General features: G+C 48.5%; 2 protein-coding genes and 1 long non-coding RNA gene across 11 annotated transcripts; 1 reads left to right on the top strand and 2 right to left on the bottom strand.

Annotated features, from left to right (window-relative positions):
* Nucleotides 1-4,936: 4,936 nt before the first annotated feature.
* LOC113978134 (olfactory receptor 6X1-like) lies at nucleotides 4,937-5,839 on the bottom strand. Its single transcript, XM_027704844.1, has 3 exons — nucleotides 5,521-5,839; nucleotides 5,291-5,435; nucleotides 4,937-5,258 (listed from the first exon to the last, which is right to left on the bottom strand). The coding sequence occupies exons 1-3, from the start codon at nucleotides 5,837-5,839 to the stop codon at nucleotides 4,937-4,939; spliced, it is 786 nt and encodes a 261-aa protein (XP_027560645.1).
* Nucleotides 5,840-11,677: 5,838 nt separating this feature from the next.
* Nucleotides 11,678-12,581, top strand: LOC113978133. The gene is made up of 2 exons (XR_003537501.1): nucleotides 11,678-11,709; nucleotides 12,358-12,581. It is a non-coding gene; the product is annotated as an uncharacterized LOC113978133 (long non-coding RNA).
* Nucleotides 12,582-13,713: 1,132 nt separating this feature from the next.
* LOC113978131 (von Willebrand factor A domain-containing protein 5A-like) lies at nucleotides 13,714-23,742 on the bottom strand. 9 transcript variants are annotated; one of them, XM_027704838.1, is made up of 17 exons: nucleotides 23,625-23,728; nucleotides 22,008-22,066; nucleotides 21,069-21,644; nucleotides 20,574-20,716; nucleotides 20,303-20,417; nucleotides 19,748-19,875; nucleotides 19,402-19,490; nucleotides 18,831-18,975; nucleotides 18,462-18,541; nucleotides 17,845-17,956; nucleotides 17,361-17,525; nucleotides 17,113-17,234; nucleotides 16,587-16,768; nucleotides 16,201-16,407; nucleotides 15,138-15,361; nucleotides 14,822-14,948; nucleotides 13,714-14,635 (listed from the first exon to the last, which is right to left on the bottom strand). In XM_027704838.1, exons 2-17 carry the CDS (start codon nucleotides 22,054-22,056, stop codon nucleotides 14,556-14,558), a joined length of 2,544 nt encoding a protein of 847 aa, XP_027560639.1. In that variant the 5' UTR covers nucleotides 22,057-22,066; nucleotides 23,625-23,728; the 3' UTR covers nucleotides 13,714-14,555. The 9 variants fall into 9 exon arrangements, with proteins under 9 accessions (XP_027560639.1, XP_027560638.1, XP_027560642.1 ...); XM_027704837.1 differs by having other exon boundaries at nucleotides 20,303-20,716; nucleotides 21,069-21,291; nucleotides 21,397-21,644; XM_027704841.1 differs by having other exon boundaries at nucleotides 20,303-20,716; nucleotides 23,625-23,742.
* Nucleotides 23,743-24,936: the final 1,194 nt, after the last annotated feature.

Raw genomic sequence — 24,936 nt, 5'->3', positions numbered from 1 at the left:
CATGTCAGCAAGGACTTGATTTTCCAGGTCCAGGATGGTGTTCCAGGCAGTGCCATGAGGCACAGGGAGTGTCCACAACCATCCAGGGTTTGTCTCCACCATTGTCAGCACGTAGCCCTTGCCTTGGCAGGTTTGGGGAGTGCGATGGGATCAATCTGCCAGGCCTCCCCAGACTTATATTTTGATCATCATCCCCCACACCGAAGGGGCTTTCTGCACTTGGCTGTTTGATCACAGCACACCTTTCACGGTCAGGGATAACCTGGGAGATGGCTAAATCCATGGTTAAATCCACCCCTCGATCATAAGCCCATCTGGATGTTGCATCTCTACTCTGATGACCTGAGATGTTTTGGGCCCACTGAGCCAGAAATAATTCACCCTTATTTTGTCAGTCCAGATCTACCTGAGACACTTTAATCTTGGCAGCATGATCCACCTCTCCATTGTTGTGATGGTCTCCATTAGCCCAGCTCTTAGGTTAGTTTGTATCTACATGACAGACTGTCACAGCTAACTCCTCTACCCAGGCAGCAATGTCTTGCCACAACTCTCTAGCCCAGATGAGTTTACCTTTGTGCCAATTGATCTTTTTCCACTGGTCCAGTCACCCCCACAGAGTGTTTGCCACCATCCATGAGTCAGTTGAGAGGCACAATGTTGGTCACTTCTCTCATTCTGTGGTATCAAAAGCCAGCTGGGCAGCCTTCAGCTCTACAACCTGATTTGATCCACCTTGTCCCTCAATAGCTTCTGCAACTCATCATGCGGACTTCATAGGGCAGCTTTCCATTTTTGATGTGCCCCTACAATAGCACAGGAACCATCAGTGAAGAGAGTGTGTTGCCTTTCATTTTCTGATAGCTGATTACCTGGTGGGACCTCCTCAGCATGTGTCATCTTCTTCTCTTCTGAGAACAGACCAAAATATTCACCTTCAGGCCAATTTGTGATGATCCCCAAGATCTCTGGGCGATTGGGATTTCCTATACAAGCTCGCTGCGTGATCAGAGCAGTCCACTTGTTCCACATGGCATTGGTGCCATGATGTGTGGAAGGGACTTTCCCTTTGAACATCCAGCCCAGCACTGGCAGTCAGGGTGCCAGAAGGAGCTGTGCTTTGGTGCCAATCACTTCTGAAGTGGCTCAAACCCCTTCATGAGCTACTAGGATCTCTTTTTCATTTGGGGTGTAACAGGCCTTGGACCCTTTGTATCCTCAACTCCAGAACCCCAGGGGTCGTTTTCAAGTTTCCCCAAGTACGTTTTGCCAGAGCCTCCAGGAAGGACCATTCTCCCTGGCTGCAGTGTAGAACACATTTTTTACATCCTGTACTGTCTTGACTGACCCAAGGGCTACTGCATGAGCAACCTCCTGTTAAAAAACTTGTTGTTGTTCAGGACACCACTTATAGTCATTCTTCTCCCAGATCACATGACAAAGAGGGCTGACAATATGACTGTAATCTGAAATATGCATCCTCCAGAAACTCACAGGGCCCAGGATAGCCTGTGTTTCCTTCTTGCTGGTGGGTGACAATGTAGCTGCTGTTTTGTTGACCACATCCATTGGATTCTGATGATGTCCATCTTGCAATTTTACTCCCAAAAACTGAATTTCCTGGGCAGGACCCCTAATATTACTTTGTTTTATGATAAAACTAACCTTCAGGAGGATCTGGATAACTTTCTCTCCTTTCTGAAAAACCGCCTCTGATGTGTTGCCCCACACAATGATGTCATCAATGTACCGTAAGTGTTTTGGAGCCTCACCCTTTTCCAGTGCAGTCTGGATCAGACTATGGCAAATGGTGGGGTTGTCTTTCCAGCCCTGGGGCAGTCAGTTCCGGTGTACTGCACACCCCTGCAAGTAAAAGCAAACTGTGACCTGCACTCTGCTGCCAAAGGAATGGAGAAGAACTCATTAGCAATGTCAATAGTGGTGCCACTTGGCTGCCTTGGACTCCAGCTCGTACTGAAGTTCCAGCATGTCTGGCACAGCGGCATCAGTGGTGGTGTGACTTCATTCAGGCCATGATAGTCCACTGTCAGTCTCCACACTCCACTGGACTTATGCACTAGCCATACAGGACTATTAAAGGGGGAGCAAGTCTTGCTGACCACTCCCTGGCACTCCAGTTCATGAATCATGTCCTGGCTGGGGATCGTGGTGTCCCGGTTAATGGGGTATTGCCGACATTGCGCTGTTGTGGTAGCAATCAGGACCCATTGCTTTTCAACCCACAGCAGTCCCACAGCAGAGGGGTCCTCTCAGAGACCAGACAAGGTATTCAAGTGTTTAAGTTCCTTTGTCTCCAGCAGCTATCCCAAAAGCCCAGCAATGTCCTTTTGGGTCCTTGAAATACCCTCTCCTGAGGTAATCTATGCCAGGATAGATGGGGCTTCTGGAGCAGTCACAAGGGGATGTTTCATTTCCAGTCAGGCTCACTTCAGCTTCCAGTGTGGTCAGCTGTTGGGATCCTCTGTCAGCCTAGAAAGAGAGATGGATTCTACCCCTACATTTCTTGATGGCATCGGGGTGCATTGTGTACTGGTGTCAAACCAAAGCCTTATACTCTTGTGGATCAGAAGTGTCATCAGACCCACACAGTCCAATAGATCCAATTGTCCCTTTCCTCTGCCTGGCTGGAGGCAGAGCCCCTCTTGTTCTGGTCATAGTACTTGCTGCTCGTTTCTAGAAAATATGAGCTGGAGGTCCCTTCAAGAGGATTGGAAGTAACATTAGCCCTCCTACTTTGTTTGTGGACTTGCCCATTGGAAATCGGAGCGGCATTTATCCTTGAAGACTTTCCTGAGGTGGTTGTCCTTCCTCTCAACTCACATACCCATGCTGCTGGGGCAGCATATCCTCTCTGTGGTCATGTTGGTAAAACCACAGGTTACCTCATGGTAACCTCTCTCTTGAGCAGGGGGCTCTTGCTCTTGCTCCCAGTTGCAGAGACTCTGGTCGATACTAGCTGGGGTGGGGACATTTCCTCTCTAACTTGCTTGAGTCTTTCAAATCTGTCCGCAGTCTTGGTACAGTCTTTTCACAGCTGAGGCACAGATCGGTACGGAGGTAAAAAAAATCATATTGCTGAAGTCAGGTAGTCACCGGAACCCCTGATTGTTTTTCTTTCATTGACATCTGTGCCAATGAGTCAGTATACAATCATGGCACACCCTGTACAAAATAAACCAGTCCTGGTGGTTGGACTTTGTAGTTGGGAGGATAAAAAGAGTTGATTATCAAAGTACGCACAGGACCATCACTAAGCAACAGGTCGCTGCTGTCAGTCATGATTTTGGCTGTAAAGTAATGATTTGATGGAAATGAAGGGGTATTGGAAGGGAAATGCTGGAAAACAGAAATGCCTTACAATTTGTGAAAGAATGTGTAATGTGGACTAATGTTACAAGGGGTTCAGGACTCTCACTGGTGTCCTTTTGAGTCTGTACATCTATGTCCATGGCATACACCACTGCTTGAGCCTGCAAACAGGAAAATAGCAGTCATGGCCATTGACTTGGGAAGAAAACCCCAGACCTCCAGGCTTGGCTTTAGCCACTGGGTGGGAGAAATCACCAATCTATGGAGCTGCTGGAGATGATGGTGATGCCGAAAATCCTCAGAATGATTAACTACTCAGAGACTTTTATATCTATAAGCAGCAAGGTATTTGCTTATTCAACATTGGGAGCAAGCCAGCTCATGCTGGACAAACTTGCTCAACTTCATTACTTTAAAAGAAAACTTTTATTTTAAATGATTACTTGTTGAAATAAAAATAACCATACAATCAAAACCATTCCTTCATCCCTTTTCTTTCCTAGGTTGCAAACAGTAAATACTTCGGTCTATGACCCCTCACTTACTCCCTTCTGCACTACCTATCTGTATATTTTGGCATATCCTCTGAAAGTGCTTGTGCTGGTAGCAGAGAGATACTGAGAGAGGCAAGGCCTAAGGTCAGCATTTTCATCAATATTCAAATCTCTAATATATTCAGTGATTAGACACTTTCAAAGACTCTTCATGGTTGTTACCTACTGAGTGGAAGGTTTCCAAGGATAGAAATGCAAATAAAAATCCCTAGAGAGGTATAAAAATTCTAGACATAATTTTAAAGTGGTTTGAGGTTTTTTCCTCCTCCAAGGAAATATGATTTACTTTAGAACAAAAGGCCAAATTTCTCCCTACCTTTACTTATGAGAACAATGAATATCAGCTGAGTTTTTCAATTAAAGGTGGACTGAGAAGAGAGACTAAGGGGACTATGTAAATGAGGATACCTACCCTTTAGCTGAAATTAGTATAAGCATACAGGAAACATTTTGTTGGAATCTTTATTTACTTTGAAACAATGATTAATTAAAGGAAATAAAATATTTCAAATTACACATACTATCATTTGAAACAATGAGACAATTAATATTCTCGATTAGGATAAATATAACAGAAATTAGGGAGGCACTGTATAGCAATCACATAAATCACATGAATTATGCAGAAGATTATTAAGAAGTAGGATTGCTTATGCTGACCTATGGGGATTTTGCTATGTTAAAGGTCAGTGGAGCCACAACAAACATGAACACAAACGCCTCAACGTCTTAATTTTAGAAGAATTAAATTCTGTAATCGTAAGACTTCTCTTTCATGGTAAGAAATAAATACCCTTTTCTTTTTAATTTTTGCTTTGATGGATAATAAATATAGTAAGTCTTTGGAAAATACTTGGAGCATAATCTGAGAATAAACAAATGGATGAACAGGCCTAAGTACATAGGTCAAATATTGTCCATAGTCAGGTATGCTGCCTAATCATAATCTAAATCATCTTCCTTCTTTATAAAAATTATTGATATCCACTTCCCAAAGAGGCTTCTAGAATCAATTTGCTACAGGATCCTGTAGAAAAGTCAAATTTTAGCCCTCATTCTTTAACCTGAAATATTTTATTTCTCATCACAAATTTTTTCAAGGCAGTCTTTACCTCTTTGTTCCTCAAGGTATAAATGAAAGGATTCAGCAGTGGTGTTACAACAGTGTTCAGAATGGAGACCACTTTATTTATGTTTAGTGAGACCTGACCTCCTGGGCTGACATGAAGGAACACAACTGTCCCATAAAGAATGATGACCACAATCAGGTGTGCAATGCAGGTGGAGAAAGCTTTCTGTCTCCCAGAAGCAGATGGGATCCTCAGTATGGTAAAGATGATGCCAAAGTAGGAGGCAATGGTCAAAAAGGAAGTGCTAAACCAAACCAAAGCAGCAGCAGAGCAAACAAGACGTTCAGTGTGTTGGTTTCAGTGCACGCCAGCTCCAGCAGCGGCCTAACGTCACAGTAGAAGTGATTGATGGTGTTGGGGCCACAGAATGGCAGTCTAAACATCAGAACAGATTGTACAAAGACACAAAGCCACCCATCCACTCATGACAGTGGTGTAGTGGAGAGGGTTGCCTATTGCTGTGTATCGATCAAAGGACGTGGCTGTGAGGAAGAAAAGCTGAGTACCACTAAGAAAAAAGTAGAAAAAGGCTTGGGCTTTGCACTCAGGTATGCTGATAGACTTCTTGACCTTCAGAAGGCTGGCCAAAAACTTGGGTATGGTGGTTGAGACGTAGACGATTTCCAAAAATGAGAGATTTCCAAGGAAGAAATACATAGGCTTGTGGAGAGTGTTGTCATTTACCGCTATAGCAATGATGATGACATTCCCAATGACATTCAAAAGGTAGATTAGCAAGACACCCACAAAGAGCAAAACATGAACCCTTTGCAGGCTGGGGAAACTGAGAAGAATAAATTCAGTCACAGAAGTCTGGTTTTCCATCCTCTGCTTCTGCTTTGTGTATTTCTGTAAGAATAAATGTGTCAAGCAAAGGAGTGATCAAAGTTGATTTGGTTTTGCTGGTTTGGGGGTTTTTTTACGTGAGAAGGAAAGAGAAAATATATGGATATACATGAGTATGTGCATATAGATACATATGTGCATATAGATACATATGTGCATATAGATACATATACAAATAACTTTTCTTTCCAAGAAACCAGAAGGTTTGAGATCTCCATAATAATTTAACTGTTTAATTTCTCTGTTATTTCATTCACACATTAAAATAAGCATTAAATTGTCTTGGGAGTACAAAGCATGGTCTTCCCTTGCTAAGTACCTTCTGAGTAAGGATAGGAACACCTTACTAATATATTGTTGTGGACACATCGTGTCTCTATTCATACCTGTTTCTATTATGCAATCTAATTACACATACATGAAAACAGTCTACATTTCTTGGTCAACAGATATTTCTGAAATGTTGTCTTTCTCTTGTTCTAATGCTCACAGGTCTTGATCTCTTTAGGACCTGATTTACTTTCAGTAGCCACCAGTGCTTTTCTGAATAATGAAAAGTCAAAAATAGAAAGAAAACATTCACGTTTGTAAACAAGCTATCAGTGTTAAAACCATCATCCCAAATAAAAAATACATTCTGAGGAAGGAAGGGAGATAAATACCTGTCAGCAATGTCTATGCTCAGCATATCATTAAACCCCTCCACATAGTATTGTCAAACAAAGTGAGTGGCTCCAGACTGAGGGAAGATATTCAGGTGGCTCCATTGCACATTCACAGGACACCCAAACCTGTCTGTTCTGAGAACTCCTACCACAGTATATTGTCATATTGTAGCGGCAGCTTGTTCCTGAACCAACTCAACAAACTTTAGGCTGCTGTTTCACAAATGAAAGGCTCTGTCCCACTTAGCTCCCACCTCAGCTCTCCTGAAGGAACTCCTTGGACACGGAAGGAGCACATCCACTTGCTCTGAATGGGAGGGCATGGGTGATGGCCTCTGGATGTTCTGAGATTTGTTTGACACTTAAATTGAAAGCTTCCACTGGGAGTTAAAACATTATATTCCTTAAGTGCCAAGAGAAAGTGAAAGCCAAAGCTATTTTCAGTGTGAAGTGTAGGTTGCTGCATGATTATGAATAGGCAGCACAGCTGAGGACAGACAGGATAGGCCAGGAGCATATTTTGTGCATATAACTGCACAAATATGCAGAAATAAAGACAGATATCTACATATAAACATATGCAAAGGAGGGGAGCATTAATAATCTTATAAAGACTTTGGGTGCTTATTAAGCAAACTGTGGGAACAAGCTGAGTCACTCTGCACCTGCATTTAGTTAATTGGAATAAAAAGGGAGGATCGACTTTGGCTAAGTGCTTTGACAGAGAGGATGTTATGTCTCAAAGTGGAAAACAACTTCAAACAGTCTGCATGATAATGTGTGTTTTTCTCTCGTGGCTGAACACAGCCATCACGTGATGTGAGTGTGAATGTGTGGGATCAAGGCACTGGTTTGGGACGATCCCAGGAATTACAATTGACTAAAATAAAAACACCAGGTGCTGTTTAGGAGAGAAAAAAAGGTGAACACCGAAAATGATGAGTAGACAAGTCCCAAAATTGAAGTCTGCGTGTGTGTAGCCTCATTTTCTCCTCAGTGCCCATAGCAAGCTAACCTTGTTCACAAGAAAAAGCAGCAACTCATTTTGATTCAGCATAGAACCAGGGATTTTTTTACAACAGGATGATCCTGGTTCAAACTGACTTAAGAACTTTCATGCAGAAACTTTTCTCATTTTGGTTTTGCTTTATCTCAGCTATATCAGCTTCCGTTTGAAGTTTCAAATATTTCCACCTGCAAAAACAAAACACCAAAGGGTTTTGGTCTCTGAAAGTTTTTCCTTCCCAAACTTCAAAGGGTTTCACAAACTATTAATCAGGTTTTTCTATGATATTTGTCTTGCCACCCTTAGGCCACATGCTTGACATCCTTTTTTTTTAATATCCCAAACATCCAGAGATTTAAAGCCAGACACCTTCAGAGACATACCTGGTACATCACATATTCCCTCCACATCAACCCTACAGTCTTGAGGAGAAATAGGAGTTCTGTAGCCATGGTGACAGATAGTGTGCACTCTCAGTGCAGACAACAGCTTCCCTGATAGCTTTTCCAGGCTTGCTTGACCACTCTGTTCCTCAGACTTACAGTGGGTTGATCAGGGCTGTGAGGATGGTGTAGAAAAAAGGAAATTTTGTTCAGTTTTCTCAGTGAAGATGTCCCAGGCAGCAAATAGACAATATCTCTGTCTATTTGAGGGCCACAGAAATGTGCCTTACAAAATGCTGACCACAATGGTGTATGAAAAGGCTTTGACTTCTCACACACAGTGGAGATACCCTTCTGCCTCCTAGTGCTCAATGGGATGCTCCGGATGGCATCTGTAATGCAGACATAGGACGCCAGGGTGAACAAAACTGTCAAGACTATGTCTGGGATGATCATTGCAGCACCTGGTGCCACTGGAGGAGAGCTCTATAAAGAGATCAAATCACAGAAGTAGTCAGTTGGGCTGGAGCCACAAATCTTTAATTGGCTTGAGACATATGTGATGATTGTGGAACTAGTCATTCCTGCAAGCCAAGAACCAGCTACCAGCTGGAAACACACCTTCCAGTTCATCCTGCTTGTACACAGCATGGGGTGACATATGGCCAGGTATTGACTTTAGGACATGGTGGCCAGCAGGTAACACTGCAAGAAGTTCAAAGAAATAGAGCCGAGCCATACAGTCCTGAGCAGAGGTGGTCCCGTCCCCAGTCAACAGCCTGGGCACATTAGATGGAAGTTTAGTAGATCTCCAAGTTGCACATTTTCACTGAAAAAAAATACACTGGGCTGTGGGATGCTGCTGTGTCACCACCAGCACAATGATGAAGATGTTCTTGAGCACAGACAGTGAGAGAGAGGAGGAGGAGAAGGACCTGGAATCAGGTGTGTTCCTGAATCCCAGCAGGAGAAACTCTCTCAGTGACATCTGGTTTTCCCATTCCCCTTTTCCAGGCAGTGTTTTCAGTCTTTCTTTTCCCCTCTTGTCAGAAAGGGCACCTACAAGCAAGGGAATATTTGTGAAAGACAATGTTATTAGAGAGAAAGCAGTGTTCTGCACACATGAAGCTGTATTCACATTCCCTTTAGGGGCTCCATGCGTAGTGCACGAAAAGGACAGGGTTCTTGGAGAGATCTCATCCTAGGAACACTCCTTTCTACTAGACAGATGAGTTGACCAATGGAGGTACCTATTACTCTCTATGGAATAAAAAAGGAATGGGCATTTGCTCAGGCTTCAACAGCTCAACTGCTATGCCTGAATTTACTCCCAGTAAGTTTTTCCCAGGTGTAAAGGACAGAATTCTTTTTGCTATCAGCAGGAGAAAGGCAACTTAATGTGCAAGAGAAGATTTAAATCTCAGATTCACAGTAAGTGAAAGAGGGTCCAGCACAAATAAACTTGGCTTCTTTCTGGTGAGACAGAAGGTAACATTGTTTGCTGAACTGCTCTATGAGTGCATCCAGCTAATTATCATGTTGTAGGATGGATCCTACAATAACATCAACGATAGAACAAATGCAGGACAAGGGCCGACTCTTCAGGAAAGGCAGAACTGGCTTAACAGGGACGATAAATAACAAGCTGTCTGGAGAAACTGAAAGTACAGAAACTTGCAGGAAATTAGAGGGATGTAGTGGGTTGATCCTGGCCAGATGCCAGGTACCCACTAAAGCCAGTCTCTCACTCTCCCCCTGCAACTGGACAGAGGAGAGAAAAAAACAGCTAAGGATTCATGAGTTGAGATAACAGCTGGGAGAGGTCACTGATTACCTTCATGGGTAAAACAGACTCAAAGTGGGGATATTACCTAAATTTATTACTAACAGGATAAAAGCCAAAGAGTGAGAAATAAATCTGAAAAACACCTTTCCCCCACCTCTCCTTCCTTCCATGGTCTACCTCCTCTCCCCCCAGCAGTGCAGGGGGACGGGGAATGGGGGTTACGGTCAGTTGTTGTTTCTGCCGCTGCTCAGAGAGAGGAGTTGGAGTCCTTCCCCTGCTCCCGTGGGGTCCCTCCCATGGGAGACAGTCCTTGATGGACCTCTCTGGTGTGAGTCCACCCCTTGGGCAGCAGTTCTTCCCAACCTGCTGTCCCGTGGGTCACTCCTCCATGGGGTCAGTCCCTCACAGATGAGCTGTACTGGCGTGGGTCCCCCACAGGGGCCACAAGTCCTATCTGGGGAAAACCTGCTCCAGCGTGGGCTTCCCTCTCCAGGGGCTGCAGGTCTCCAGCAGGACCCTGCTCCATCTTGGGCCTCCCACGGGGTCACAGCCTCCTTCCTCCATCCACCTGCTCCAGCATGGGCTTCTCAAGGCCAGCTCAAATATCATGGAGTGAGAGTAGCAAGGAAATCATCAGTGAAAACCCCACCATATAATAAACTGCTTACTGTTTACAGGGTTTGAATGCTTTTCTTACTGAGATCACAGCAAAGTAGCACCTCGGAGTGCAGCACAGGAGGAAAAGATCTTCTCCAGACACCTCAACCTGTCAGGTAGGATGATTTGAAAACCCTGAGCCATGACAAAAACTGAGGAAGACACACAGCTGATATCATATCACGTCAGATGCCCTTTCTTCTGCCAGTAGAAGAACTGGCACTACAGTACCAAGTTCCTCTGAGCTTTTAACTATGGCTTTGGGACTCTGTGATCCATGTTGCCAGAAAGAAACTGAGTAAACAGGGAATGAAGTGGAAAAGAAGTATCACGTAGCGCCCGTGCATGAGGAACAGAACCCCCTGGCCAGACTTTATCCAAGAGTTTTCCCAATGTTGTTATCTCAGTTTAACGAGAGAAATGTTTGCTAAGGAGGGTGGGATATGAGAAAAACCAAGCTCCTCCCTCTGAGTAATTATAACTTCGCAATTAAGAGGCTCCAGTTGAAAAGGTGTGGAAAAGGAAAATAACAGCTCTTTACTAAAGAGTTTTGAGGCCATGTTGCTGAGGACACAGCTGTGTTGGGCAGGGCACGTCTCCAGGATGGAGGACCACCACCTCCCTAAGATCGTGCTCTATGGCAAACTTGACACTGGCTGCCGCAAGAGAGGAGCCCTGAAGAGGAGATACAAGGACTCTCTGAAACAATATCTCAGCTTTGACCACATTGATCATCATCACTGGTCTACTCTGGCCTCCAATCAGGAGACATGGAGACACACTATCTATAATGCTGCTGCTTCTTTTGAGAACACACGCAGAATCATTCTTGAGGAGCAAAGACAAAGCAGAAAGAACCGTGTCTTGCCAGTACCGCCTAAGGAGACATTCTGCTGTGCCTTTTGCAACTGGATGTGTCTATCTCACATTGGCCTTTTTAGCCATCAGCGCGTTTGTACCAAGTGTGGATAGAAGCCTAGCCATGATGATTATAATAATGACTAAAGAATATATATGTATATATATATATATTTAGGTAACACAACAAAACAAGCAATAATCCTGTAACGAAACTCCTACTGAAAACAATTAAGTCCTTTTTGTCTTTTGGTACAGTTATAACCACGACCAGCAGGGGGCGCTGTTGGATCGGAAGTGCTGCAGTGCCTCCAGGGCCGGCAGGGGGCGCTCCGGGCAGGCCCCACACGGCAATGGCGGGTCCGGTCACGGCGCTGCTCCGACACCCCAGGGCGGGCCCCACCCTTGGCCACGGGGCTGGACGCGGGTGCCGCTCCGTCCAGCCACGAGCAGGTAGACCCCCCACCCCCGAAAAAAGGGAACCGCCCCACAAGGTACTGGCAGTCTTTGTGACAGCAGAGGTCGCGTGTGACGCCCCACCGCAAGCACCGCAGGGCTCTCACCCGGGAACAAAGGCGGCTCCGTGGGTCGTGGGCAGAGCAGGTCATGAGGGGTCGGAGGGGAAACTGGGACCTTCCTCAGGACCTGAAGAAACCATTGATCCAGCCAAAAAGATGAACTCGGAGCGCCCTTTCCTCACATGGCTCCCGAGTCCGGCCAAAAGCAAAAGCCGCCGAGGGAAAGAGAGAAAAAAAGAAAAAAAAATAACCAAAACAAACCTGAGCCCTCCCTTCCCCCAGCTGTAGTTACAGGGGGATGGGGTTTGGCTTACGCAATTTACATAGTGTGTCGAGGTTATTTGGCATTTCAGTGAAGCCTCACCTAACAATAGCGTCTTAGCTTGCTAGTAAGAAGATGTTGGTATGGGAAAATTCACTAGGAAAAAGCAAAAAGGTGTAGAACTATAAAAGTTGTGGATAAGCACAATGATATTCAAGCTAATTTTCTCCCTACGACTTTTGAGCTTTTATAGGGAGATGGAGATGCTAAAGGAAAGCACACAGGTGGCCCATAAAAGTCTCAGATTGAATAATTTGCTCAAAAAGGTGATGGTCCCAAAGTTTAATACACCTTTCTCCCAGGCCAGGATGAATTTAGTCTGGAGACACTGATGACAAGTGCAATTAGGAGAGATTCCCTCATTCAACACTGTGAATGAAGAGTGTGAGGACCTCTCCTGTGGTAGTACCTGGAAATGAAGACTCAGGTCTTGCTGTCACCTGTTCTGCCCCATTTCACTTCCCTCCCTATTCAGTATGAAAACCCTTCTCTCACAGGAAGGCCAATAAAAAGTTTAGCTCTTTCACTTTTCCTTCCACAGATTGAGCTCCGGGCCTGAAGCACCTGGGTGCCATTTCCAATGTTATGGATGTAATCAGTGTCCTGGAGTGTCTTTCCCTTAGGATTTCAGGGAGGGAGCACTGCACAAGTGTGTCTATGTGGAGGGTGGAAGTTATGAGCTGACGCAAACTGTTTCTACATCTTGGGCAATGGTTGTCCTTCCCCAAACCTCCAAAGCATTTCAGCCTGCTCTAAGAAAGAGCAACTGAGGTGGGGCAGCAAGCACTGGCTTTTCTAAGCTGCTGCAGCAGAACCTGGTGAGGATCTGAGAAGGGCATTCAGCTCCAATCTTGCAGAAGACAATAATGGGGTTAATAATCTCAGAATTAGGCAGCTGTGGGTCACTGGGGCTGCCTTTTCAGCCTTTCCAATGGTCTTGGGAGCCTATTGGAGGGAAGAACCCAAAACCTCTTCCTGGATAAACAATACATTTGTTGGTGGCTGAAGTAAGCTGAGCTATGGGTATTTAATCACAGTCATGATTCACCTCTCCAAAATGTGAGGTCCCCAGTGCCCTTCTTTCCTCCTTCTACACCCCAAGGAGTGTAGGAGGGCACGTTCCCCATGTCATTTGCCTCTCTGAGAAAGGTGATTCCTATGTCTCCCCATGGACTTCCAAGGCAAGAGGCGGGTTCGAGTGCACAGAGACATTTTTGCTGTGTCTGCTCCAGACAGCAGAGGTGAATATTCAAGGGAGAAGAGCATTTAGTTTCAGAGATATAAACTCTAATGGAGTTAAAAAGTTAAAGCTAAAACCAAGTTTGACATTAATCACCCGAAAACATTTCTGCTACAGCTAGAATAAAGTAGGTATCAGTCATGTATCTGGTGGGCAAAGTGTTGCTACAGCCACTAGCTGAAATAAATTCAAGATAAAAGATGTCTAGAAAAAGTCTGACAAGTCCTCAGCTCCTGTCCTGCTAACCTAGAACTCTGTGCTCTTCCAAGATGGATGGCAGCACCTTATTTTGTGTATATGGTCCCCACAGCTATGGGGACGTCCTTTCCTGTTCTTCCTGGTGGATCATAGATGGTCCCTAGAAGGAAGGATCATAGGCCCAAGAGAAATAAAGGCTATGTCACACCTTTTGGCTTACAGAAGATTCACTGTTTATTGGGAAGTGAAGCAGAGACTTTGCTAACATGGAGTGATACCCATGAATTCAGGACCCAGAGGCAGAGGGAGTAAATTGCATGACTGGTTTGTTAATCAAAAGCTCCTGAAGTTCCACCTCCAACATACTGATAGTTTTCAAATCAGTCTCACGTCACTTGAGCTCTTTTAAGCCTTATGATGGGCTGACTCTGATGAAGATGAGAGTTTTACTTCCAAAATGATTGGTTTACATGGCAAAGGAAAGATATGGGAGTTCCTGACACAAGCTGGGCTTTCCGGGGAAAGCAAAGAGGTCAGCAACTGATGTGCAGCAGGAGTCCTTCATTGTGAGCCTCTGCAATGGTACCTGCTGTTGATACCTCTAAACACTGCACTTTTATGGTGTGCAAAGCACTCTCTTGTCAAAACAGAAACCATAGGCATAAAATAATTTAGTTTGGAAAAGACCCTTAAGATCATTGAGTCCAGTTGTTAAACCAGCACTTCTAAGTCCACAACTAGGTCCAACCATGTCCCTAAGCACCACCTTTGTGGGACCCAGTAGCTATTTTGCAGAAGTCTAATTCAGGAAGGACAGGGCTTCCTTCCCACTGCCACCTCCACCCAGACTAAACACTTGGAGGGGCCGAATTGGAGTTTTTCTCTTGAGGAGTTCAGCATGGTACAGGTTCAGTCCAAATAGTATAATATATAATAAGCAGTGAGAATTAATCTTTAATGTAAGACCCTAGCTGGTAGCAAAAGTGGTATCCCAGCACAGTGTGTGAATTTGGGTTATACTTTCTGCAGGTGCTGTTGATCTGTATCAAGGCATGTGTGAACTCAGAGCCTGAAGATATTTGGCTTTGCACTGCTCCCAAGGAGGTTGTTGGCTGCCTCCAGACACTTGTCCAGCTGGGACACTGCAATCAGGGAAAGACAGAGGCTCTAGATGGCTCAGGCAGGGGGGAAGAGTCCACAGATAGAAGGAGCAAGGGGACACAGGACTTCTTCACATGCCCGCAGGAAATCACGGCCCTGTGAAGGAATGAGACAGGTCCCACTGGACAGAGAAGGGAATCAGCAGGAAAAGGACGGTCAAGACTCACCAGCTCGGCTGCACAGCCAGGTCACGGCCTTGGCCTCCAGAAGTTCACAGTAGTCTTGGTAACACTTGTTGGGTCTGTGCAGCCAGGTCACAGCCAGCACTGTGGCCCAAATGCTTGGTTCCATGACCTGTAGGAAAACAATGGACTGCCATGCACTGCCGATATCTCGCCTGTCGCCTCACTGCTTCCCCTCATCCATTGTAGCTTATAGTTTCTGATCCCTTCATTCGTCCCTTGGGATGCCAGTGTTGCCACCAGCCAAGGTTTTCCCACTGCCCCACTGTCCCACTGTCAACATAAGGGGTTCCCCCATTACCTCACCAGGCATCATTCTCTTGATTTCAGCTTCATTGACCTCCAGCACAGAGGCCAGTCCTGAGCTGAGGGCCCAGGAGCCATCTTCATTCTGCAGTGCTACCAGCTTCTGACACTCAGCAAAGGCTTCAGTGGACCATGGCCAAAAAATTGGAGAGCGCAACACATATGCTGTAGGATCCGCATACTTGAGAGAAGAAATAGATGGTGGTAGTGGTTTATGTGCTGTGGGAGAAGATGTGAACAGGAATATTGGGAAAATCACAGGAAGTTGACCCCACTCTACTCCCTTGTGCAATGCCCCAGGACATTATCTCTGCTCTCCTTTGGGCAGCTTCCTGCTGCCTAAAGTCCCCCCCACATGTCTCCAAAGCAGTCCAATCCATAGCCCCTTCTGGACACCCTTAAGTCATCCCCAACCTTGACCATTGCCTCTTCTTGCATTCCTGCCCAGCTATGTCCCAATACCTACCTCCCTTGATACACCCCAACACATTTTGTTCAAACATGTGTGTATGGTTCAGCACCATCCCTGCCCCCTCCCTGGGTGTCCCTGTGCTGGGCCTCGTATTTACTGAAGGACTTTCAGATACAAGGGTAACTAATAATAATAATAATGGCCAGTCTTCGCGAACGAAGATTTTGGGAAAGGTCTTTTACCTTTCCAGCCTGCGCAATGGATTTTTTAGGTGAGACACAGCCTGCGCTGAACTGAACCCACCCTGTAATCCTAAGGTTCATCTGCCAGGGCCAAGTGAGCTTGGACAATGGCAGTGAAGTCCTCAGGACGTAGGTTTGTTTAGAGTGACCTTCTCATAGATGGATGGCCTCACAGGGTTAACGGGCTCCATCTGCCCAGGGGACTAGGAATCGAACCTGGGTCGCAGTGGTGAGAGTCCTGCATGCTAACCACTAGGCCACCAGGGGTCCCAACAAGGGTAACTAAGGGAAGATTAAAGGCAAAACTCATCGGTTTCCACACCATGAACAAGACATGGCACCATAACCCTCCTGTAAGACAGTGGATTATCCCTACATCTCCCATCTGGTTCAAGGCCCCATACCTTTTGAGCAAGCTCCCCGGTTGGGCAGGGCAGCAATGCCACAGGTGAGCCGACGGAGGGCACGCCATGACTCATGCACTGCTGTCAGCCAGCCAGGTGGGACCCAGATGGTCACAGGATAGCAGGAAGAGTCCTTACACGAGCCAGGAAGCTCAACAAGCTGGCAGGGGATGTATGACTGGCAGGGTGCCAACAGTGCCAGAGGCCCTTTGGGGGTAAACAGGAAAAGGGACTGAATTAATCACATGGGAAAGAAGCACCTGGTGGTGATGGGGCCTGCCCCAGGAACCTGGGAGTGCCCTGTGGCTGAGGTTCCAGCTCCAGTGGAATGAGGACATCCCATGGAGCTGCCCCACCAGCTCTTTTCTGCTGGTGACTTTCCTTACCTCGGTACCAGGTTACCCTCCGTGATGTACGAATGCCCACATAGCTGGTAAAGGGGCAGATGATCCCTGAAGCGAGGCTGATCTCTACCGCACGATGCCTGGGTTCATCCCCTGACCCACTCGCAGCCTCAAGAAACAATCTCTGCAGTAAGGACCTCACAGCCAGACGATGCCCAGCCAGCCTGGGAACAGAGTGGGGTGAAGCCTGAGCACCTGAATCATCTCTGTACTGAGGAAAGAGAGAGAGCCTGGACACTTGGGTTCTCTCTCCTCAGGGCTGAGGATGGACAGAGGGAAAACCTGGATGCCTGGGTCCTTGTCTGTCTGGAGGGAAGTGGTGCCCAAGTGCCTGGGTCCTATCCCTGTGGGGTCAAAGGGAAGGAGGGCATGCTTGGACACCTGGGTTCTCTGAAGGTTTGGGATGGTGTGTGGAAGGTGGAAATGCACAAGTTATCTATGCCCCCTCTTGGTTGGAGTCCATGTTAGAAATGAGGGGAATGCATCTTCCCTGAGGATAGGTTCTCACCGCCCATCTCCCTGTGAGCACAGTGGGAATTCAATCGTGTGAGTGACATCCTGGCCCTCCAGGCTGCACTGCAAAGTCATGACCCCCTTGGCCACCGTTGTATCCTGGAAACACATGGGAAGCTACTGGAGGTTACTGGGGACACAAGATGGTTACTAGGGGATATTGGGAAATTACTGAAAGATTACTGGTGTTTACTGGGAGGCTATTGGGAGATAGCTGAGGGTGACTGTGGTCCCAGCTCTCACCTGTGCCTGTCCATGGATCTGGGCATAGAGAAGACTGTGTTGACCCTGAAAGATAGACTGAGGAGTACCCCCCAGCACTTCAACCTCCAGGCCATGTGGCAGGGTCCAGCTCAGCGAGACTACTTCAGCTGCTGGCTTGAGGGCCCTCTTCAGGCACTGCAACACCTGGGGACAGAGGGCAGAACACCATAGTTTGCAGCAACTTGGCTCCCAGTGTCAGGGTTCCGTGGGGGACAGTAGAATGTGTGGAGTAGCCTGCACCACCTGGATTCGCTGGGCACAGCCAGATCTGTGGGTTATAGTGGTGCAGAAGCTCAGACCCCCAGGTTGTCCATGGGCTACAGTCAGGGGCAGTCTGTGTGCCCAGGTTCCCAGGGCAGCTGGGTCTCAACTGCTGTGTGTGGGTAATTCACGTGCTGGGGTGATTGGAAGTCAGCACGTCTGTGGAATAGAGGGGAACCTGCTAGGGCTCCTGGGTTCCTACCGCAGCTGTCGTACTGTTGTTGGAGGAGACATAGGTAACTTCACCCCCTGTCTCCCTGGCCAGGGCTATAGCCAGGGCAGCGCTGTCCTCAGAGAAGTAGAAGGAGAAACACCTATGGGGAAAGTAGGGAAAGATGTCAGAAATGAGAGCCAGAGGTGGGTGCAAGTATGCTGGGATACATAGTCTGGAGTTAAAGCTGGGGGAAGAAAGCTAGGGTGCAGAACAAAGGAGCAGGAAGGAGAGCAGGGAGTGAGGGACTGGGTTGGAGCTGAGGTTAGGCAGGGAGCTGGCAGAGGAGAGCTGAGGTTTGGGGTAGAACTGGGATCAGTCTCATGGGGCTGGAGCAGAGCTTGGGGGCACATTGGGGTAGACAAGCCCTGTGCCTCAGTCTCCCTGCTCACTCTGGGAAGAATGCCTTGGTTGTGAGAGTAGTAAGAAAAGACTCCCTCACGGGGTCTTGGCACTGGAGAGCTGAGTTGACTGAGAAGGCTCTTTAGGACACTGAAGGAGCCCAAGGATTGGAACAGGCACTGATGCACAGGGGCCCTCATTGGGGATGGAAATGACTGGACAACCAAAGGGCAACTGGAGGACTCAGGACAGAGAATCCCCATTACCGGTGGCTGTTGCGATGACGACAGACCTCAGCTGTGATGGCTTCTTTGTCAGAGGGTAGCCCAGTCATGAAGATGAAGAGCTGAGAGACAGGGAACATGAGTAGTGGGGTCCTCCACAGGGACCCCAAAATGGAGGAAGCAAGCCCTTAAACTGGAGAGAGGGGGGCCAAGGAGAGAGACGCCCTGTACAAAAACTACTCCAGGGAGAGCTATTCACTGAGGGACAGAAACCCCCAAAGTTATAGACCCACTTCTCCATTCCCTGACATACACCAGTATACTTCTGGTGGGTCCTTTCACCCACACTACGGTGTCCTCTCTCTCCCCAGGACACCTGCCCCTCCACCCCTTCGTGCTCCTGACCCAGACCTGGCGTGCATGCCCACGGGGGCGGGGGGTACTGTAGACTGAGCGGAGGGTTTCAAGCAGGTTGGTGTCACCCAGACTGGAGCCGGTGGAAGAAATGCGCCACAGGGCCTTGGTCAGGTTGTCCTGAGTATATTCAACACTTTGCCTGCAGGAAGCACAGCATGTTTGGAGCTCCATGCCCTCCCTAGTTCTCCCTGAGACTCCGTCCTGCAGCACTTCCCACAGCTATGCCCCAGGTTCCTCCACAAGTCCCTACCCCATACTAGTTCTTGAAGAAACCTTGTTTCATAATTCCTACAGGACTGCTCAGCAGAACCCCAAGAGGTGCTATTCCATAAAGCCAAGATCCCATCCCAGAATCCAGCCTTGACCTACAAGTAGTCAGTCATGCCCTCCAGCCCATATCCACTAGCCAATTTCAGAGCATGTACAGCTGCCCTCCAGCATCTAACTCTGCCCCATAGTGCCCATTTCAGTGCCACAGCACCCAGCCATGCCCCACAGTATCCAACCATACCCACAAGGACCCTTTCCAGCCCCACAGCACCCAGTCTGCCCCATGTTTGCTCACGGGTAGATGCCCACAGATGCTGCTTCATAGCAGTAGATGTTGAAGTAGCAGCCCAAAGGCAGGCTTTTGAGGAGGAAGAGCAGGGAGTCCTGTGGAAAGACACAGCAGGCAGGTCTTGGGAGGCACTTGTGGGGGGTATGGATACCTTTGACCATAGACTCATCCTCCTAAACCTCTGGACTCCCCTGGATGACCCAAGACAGTGTCCTGAACTCCCCTGGGCACCCAAGAAATTTCAGGACCATCTCAGGTCCCACCAGCCCCTACTCACATCTCTGTCCCTCTCTAAGTGCCTGCTCTAGCTGTCAACCTGCTCCTCCACCCTGGCCCTGCTCTGCAAGGGTACCTGGGCATGCTCAAGAAAAGTCGTGTCCAGGAGGAAGATGAACTCTCCGGACTGGCGTTGCCCAGGCACTGGCTCAGGGATGCTGGGTGCCAGAGTCACCAACACCATGGGATCACCAAGCAGGGAGCCTGGAGGAGATGGGAATGAGATAAAAGCCATATGGGGACCCTCGTCTTCATCCTGGTTCTGACTCTCATTGTGCTTTCAGCTTCCCCCATCCCAGAGGCTGTGATGCCCCACACTGGTACCTCAATACACTGCTGCACTGTCCACAAATTGCACAGCCCATATGTTTCAACCCAGTGTCTCCAACAGAGCTGACCAGTGAGCTCTAACATAAAACTTCCTACACACATCCTGCTGTATCTGATACCTCACCACAGTTTCCCCAGCATTCCACACTGACAACCCAGGACCCAAATGATTCCATCTGAATGCCTTCCATTCCCAAACCAGTGTCCAATGATTTCTTATGCCCAGAATCCCCAGTGTCTCACTGTGTCCCTATGCCTTCTGCCAGAGCTGCCCTCATATTCCCTCTCCACCTGCACTCACCTGGAGGGGCCTCAGGGTTTCCCTTCTCCACCACAGCACTGACTGCACTGGGATCTCCAAAATACACCAGCAGCTCCAAATCCTGCTGTCCTGGGGGGCTGCCAGCCAGTGACACCTGAAGAACATGTGTGGTCATATACAGGAGAGACCAGACCCAGCTTTGGACCAGGAGCACAGGCACTGATCCCAGTTTCTCATCACATCCCCTGTTTCTCAGTGTTGACATACATCCCCAGCTACTCCTGGGATCCTTATACTCAGGAGAGCAAACCTGTGCAGTGCTGCGGTCCTGGGCAGTGTAGATCAAAGGGGTGAGGGAGCAGTTGGCCTGGACATTGGCCACTCCACGGGGTGACTGCAGGCTAGCGGTGAGCAGCAGGCTGTAGGGCAGCTGGTTACTGAGACAGTTCCAGGCTGCAAGGAGAAACATGGTACTAGGTAGGGCACAGGCTGTCCCTGCAGGAGTGGGCAGGTGGACAGCATTTGGCATCCATATATATGTCATATGGAGAGAATTGGGGGTTATCAATGAGGTGCTTAGAGGGGTCCATGAGTCTGTTTATGGGAAATGTGTGTGGGAGGTATGGATCCCCTCCTGGGGTACAAGGAAAGTTACATGGATCTGTCTGGGGGCTGCACAGGGGAAAAATGTGGGTCCTCTACAGATGTAAAGTGAAGTTGCATCAGGTCTGTTCATAAATACATGGAGATCCTGTGGCCCTTTCATGTGTGACTGGGGTGGCAGGTTCCTTGTAGGATCACTCACCATAGAGTTGTGTGTAGGGGTGCAGTGTGCGTGGCAGCACAAACCGGGTTGCTCCGTCTGGCTCCCGTGACAGCTCCTGGACATAGCGTAGCGTCACGACCAGCTCCCTGCCAGGGGACAGTGTGCCCAGGAAGCAGGCAAACACCTTGCCTGGATACCTAGACTGATCCTGAAGGTATTCCAGATTCTCCCAGCTCCCTGTAGCCTCATGAAGCTGCTGGGCCTGGGTGGGAAGGGGAAGGACAGAAAGCTGATCACCAGGCAGACCACGGATTGCTCCTCCCACACCCCTGTGGTGGTTTACCCATTCATCCCTGGATGCTGGTACCTCATCTTGCAGCATGGCCTGAACCTTGGCATCCTCACTGCAGGCCTGGAAGGAGTATATGGACATTTGTGGGCCCAGGGGGAAGACAAAGAGGACTTCTGTGGAGGTGGGACTCTTGTTCTGGTATGTGAGTTCTGAGGCCACATCAGCCACATAATCCTGGATAGCAACATCTACCACAGCACTACACAGAGGTACTGAGCAGAGGGGCATGTAGAGCCACTTCCCCAGCAAAAAGGATCCTGTTGCTGTAGAGAGACATGCAAACTTTCCATCAGGCACACATGAAGGACACAAAGAGGTCCTTGGGACTGTTTCAAATATTTGGCTGCTCCCACCCTGGAAACCAAGACCAATGTTAGCAAGGGTATAGTGTGAGCTTGGCATAGAACAGTGTTTGCCTCCCATCCTCTCAGGTTCCCTTTTCCTCCAGGTCTCTGTTTCCCATCCATTTCCTGTGGAAATGCTCTTGATTGTTCCCATCCTAGTTTCACTCTGGGAAGATCCAGTCCAGCTATTTCCCTCTTAGGCTGCCCAACCTCCTCCTTTCTTTGTTCCACTTTGGGAGCATCCCACATCCCCCAGATATCCCTGTCTGATCCCCAGCTCACTGTCATGGGTGTAGGATTTTCCTAGAAGTCCAAAGCTTTGATGCCACATTTCCGGAGACCTGCAGAGAAGGAAGGTCTTATGTAAGAGGAGAGATCCACACCAGGCAGCCCCTATTTGATGATCCCTTGTCATTTGCCCATTCCTACACACATAGGGGGAAGCCTCAACCCACTGTGCACGGCCAGAGAAAACACAGAGATTCAGATATGCCTGTTCATTAGCACTGGGATGTCACCAGGAGTGTCTCTGCAATGCAGAGTTCTGCACCACATCCCCACCATGGGAGAATCTTGAAGAATCACAGAATTATCAATGGTTTAAGATTGTTCAAGCCCCCTGCCAGGTTTCTCCAAGCCCCCTCCAACCTAGCCTTGAACATTTCCAGGGATGGGGCATCCACAGCTTCTCTGGGCAACCTGTGCCAGGGCCTCACCACCCTCTGGGTGAAGAATTTCCTCCTAATATCTAACATAATCTCCCCTCTTCTACATTAAAATCATTCTCCCTTGTCCTATCAGTATCTGCCCATGTAAAAGTTGCACTTCATTGTTTTTATAAGCTCCCTTTAAACACTGAAAGGCCACAACAAGGTCTTCCCAGTGCCATCTCTTCTCCAGGCTAAACGTCCCCAGCTCTCTCAGCCTGTCTCCAGAGCAGAGGTACTCCAGCACTCTGAGTATCTTCATGACCTCCTCTGGACTCTCTTCAAGGTCCATGACTTCTTGTGCTGAGGACCCCAGACCTGTACACAGTGCTCCAGGTGGGGTCTCATGAGGGGAGAGCAGAAGGGGACAATCCCCTCCCTCAACCTGATGGCCACATCTCTTTTAATGCAGCCCAGGATGCAGTTGGCTTTCTGAACTGCCAACACACATTGCTAGCTCATGTCCAGCTTTTCATTCATCAGAGAAATGAGAAAGAGCAAGGGGAGAAGGTGTGAAAGAAAGACTGGATAGGTGGATGGATGGGTGGATGGATGGAAGGGACTGGCACTTAAGGCTAATTTTAGGACAGATGGATGTATGGGTGGACAATCAGAGAGACATCAGAATTTTTGTTGAAACAGATGGATGGGCAGGTACCCATCACAAACAGTTTTGTGTGAATGCAGCTGCACTAGGAATAGTTATTGTGAGGATATGTTCATGGAGTAGTTTGGAAGGGCAGGTTGAAAGTCCAGATAATAATGGGAGTATGATGGAGAGAGAAATGAGGCCAGGTTCAGGTATTCCATGATTGCAGAGCAATTCCCCAAAAGGCAGTGGGGGGAAGGTGTGATGTCTGGCTGTCTTCAGGCCAATGCCAGAAGGTGAAAGGCAGTGCCCTCCATCCCAAACCCTTCGATATAAATGTCTCTGGTTCAGACACATTTGCCTCAATTTCCCCAGTTTCTGCTCTGGGATGTCAGGGTGGAAGCACCAGAAACATCCCTACCCTGCCATCATGCTGACAGGGTGGACAGCCAGAGCAAATACGGTATAAGTCCTGGGGGGAACAGGGGTGAGGGATGGTCAGGGGGATGGACTGACGAGGCACCAGCTCCCCAGTAAACAGGGACAACGCACAAAGAACAGGATCAGAATAATGAAGGGAAGCACAATCAAGCAGACACTCACCAGAACCGAGGCCAGAGCCAGCAGGGAGCGACTGACGGAGGGGGAGATGGAAGAGGAAGGGAGAGAGAGATGGAAAGACAGAGCGAGAGGTGTCCGGGCAGACAGGGAGATGCAGTGCTACGTCAGCTGAGGGGTGACTGTGATGGAGAGAGGCGGGGGCAGCCGGACGGACGGACGGGCCGGCGGGGAGGCAGGGCCGGGGGCGGAGACAGAGCGCTGCAAACCTCCTCCGAGCAGCTGGCGTTGAGTTCCGTGCGGGCTGTGGAGATCCCGGATATCGGGGAGCCTGGGAGGTTGTGGGATGGGGAAGGGTGAGGCGCCATGCCCGGTGGAGGGGATCTGACCGGGTCCTTGGATCCCCCTCCCCGCTGCGCCGCGGGTCGCGGCACCGCACGGGCTGAGTGTCCTCCCGCATCAGATTGATCCGGGCACGGCCACGGACTGGACCGCAGAGCCCTCGGCAGGACCGAGTCTTCCAAATCTCCCCCGCCAGGCCTTCCACTCTGTCCTCACATCTGACACAATGGGCAGCGGCTGCCAAGGGCCCCTGCAATCAAACTAGTCTCTTCTGTGTCACCCAGGGAGGTGGCACTCGACTGCCAGGAACCTGTCCCCTGCCAGGACTGCAGTGCTGGCTACAGATTTGGAGGTCCATTCACTGATTAGTGCCAGGCTGTTAATTAGGCAGTGGATTGCAAAGAAGCAAAACTGGCCTGCTGGCCGGCTGAGGAGTGGGAAGAGTTGGCAGACAAGCTCAATATATACCAAATATACATTTGACCTGGGTGTTTCTTCTCACCTGCTGAATTGGGATGGTGCATCTCCTCCTTCCTCCCAACCAGCCCACGCTTGTCCCTCCCTGGCACCAGCCCCTGGCTGAGACAACCCACCTCACTGCTGGTGTCTAGACACTCAAGGGGCCAAGTTGCATTTGACTTCAGATATGTTGCTCCCAGAGCACATCCTGGCTGCCCTTTACTCACTGGGAGTGTGCAGAGCACTGAGCTCTTACTTCTCCAACAGACCTGGGCAGCTTCCCTCAATCTGCCTCTCAGGACTGGTGTGATTCTCAGATCAGACCACTCCAAGGGCTGTGCTGGCAGTGTGACAGCTGTGACCAGCACAGGCAGTTCAAGATGCCTTTGTTCAGGTTCTGCCTTTGTTCAAGTTCTGTCACAGTGTGTTCGATATCAGTACAACCATGGAGAGAAAGTTCTCTGAGGAAGAGAGTGAACCAACATTCGTGTGCTGCTGGTAGATGACACCCATGACTTGACCTTCAGAAACTGGTGGAACACCTCATGTTGTCTCC

This window comes from Neopelma chrysocephalum, unplaced genomic scaffold, assembly GCF_003984885.1.
Source record: "Neopelma chrysocephalum unplaced genomic scaffold, ASM398488v2 Primary Assembly neopelma1_292, whole genome shotgun sequence".
NCBI classification, from domain to species: Eukaryota; Metazoa; Chordata; class Aves; order Passeriformes; family Pipridae; genus Neopelma; species Neopelma chrysocephalum.
Note: the sequence above shows the minus strand (reverse complement) of the source record. Positions and strands in the feature narration are given on the sequence as shown.

Excerpts from the sequence above, each read along its gene's own strand:
- LOC113978134 (XM_027704844.1), bottom strand. The coding sequence starts at position 5,839 with ATGGAAAACCAGACTTCTGTGACTGAATTTATTCTTCTCAGTTTCCCC. Across the intron at positions 5,436-5,520 it reads TTTCTACTTTTTTCTTAGTG|TGGATGGGTGGCTTTGTGTC; the intron begins GTACTCAGCTTT and ends CACTGTCATGAG. Across the intron at positions 5,259-5,290 it reads ACCAACACACTGAACGTCTT|CACTTCCTTTTTGACCATTG; the intron begins GTTTGCTCTGCT and ends GGTTTGGTTTAG.
- LOC113978131 (XM_027704841.1), bottom strand. The coding sequence starts at position 22,056 with ATGTGGCATCAAAGCTTTGGACTTCTAGGAAAATCCTACACCCATGAC. Across the intron at positions 17,526-17,844 it reads ACAACAGTACGACAGCTGCG|GTGTTGCAGTGCCTGAAGAG; the intron begins GTAGGAACCCAG and ends CTCTGTCCCCAG. Across the intron at positions 15,362-16,200 it reads CCGGGGAGCTTGCTCAAAAG|CACATAAACCACTACCACCA; the intron begins GTATGGGGCCTT and ends CTTCTCCCACAG.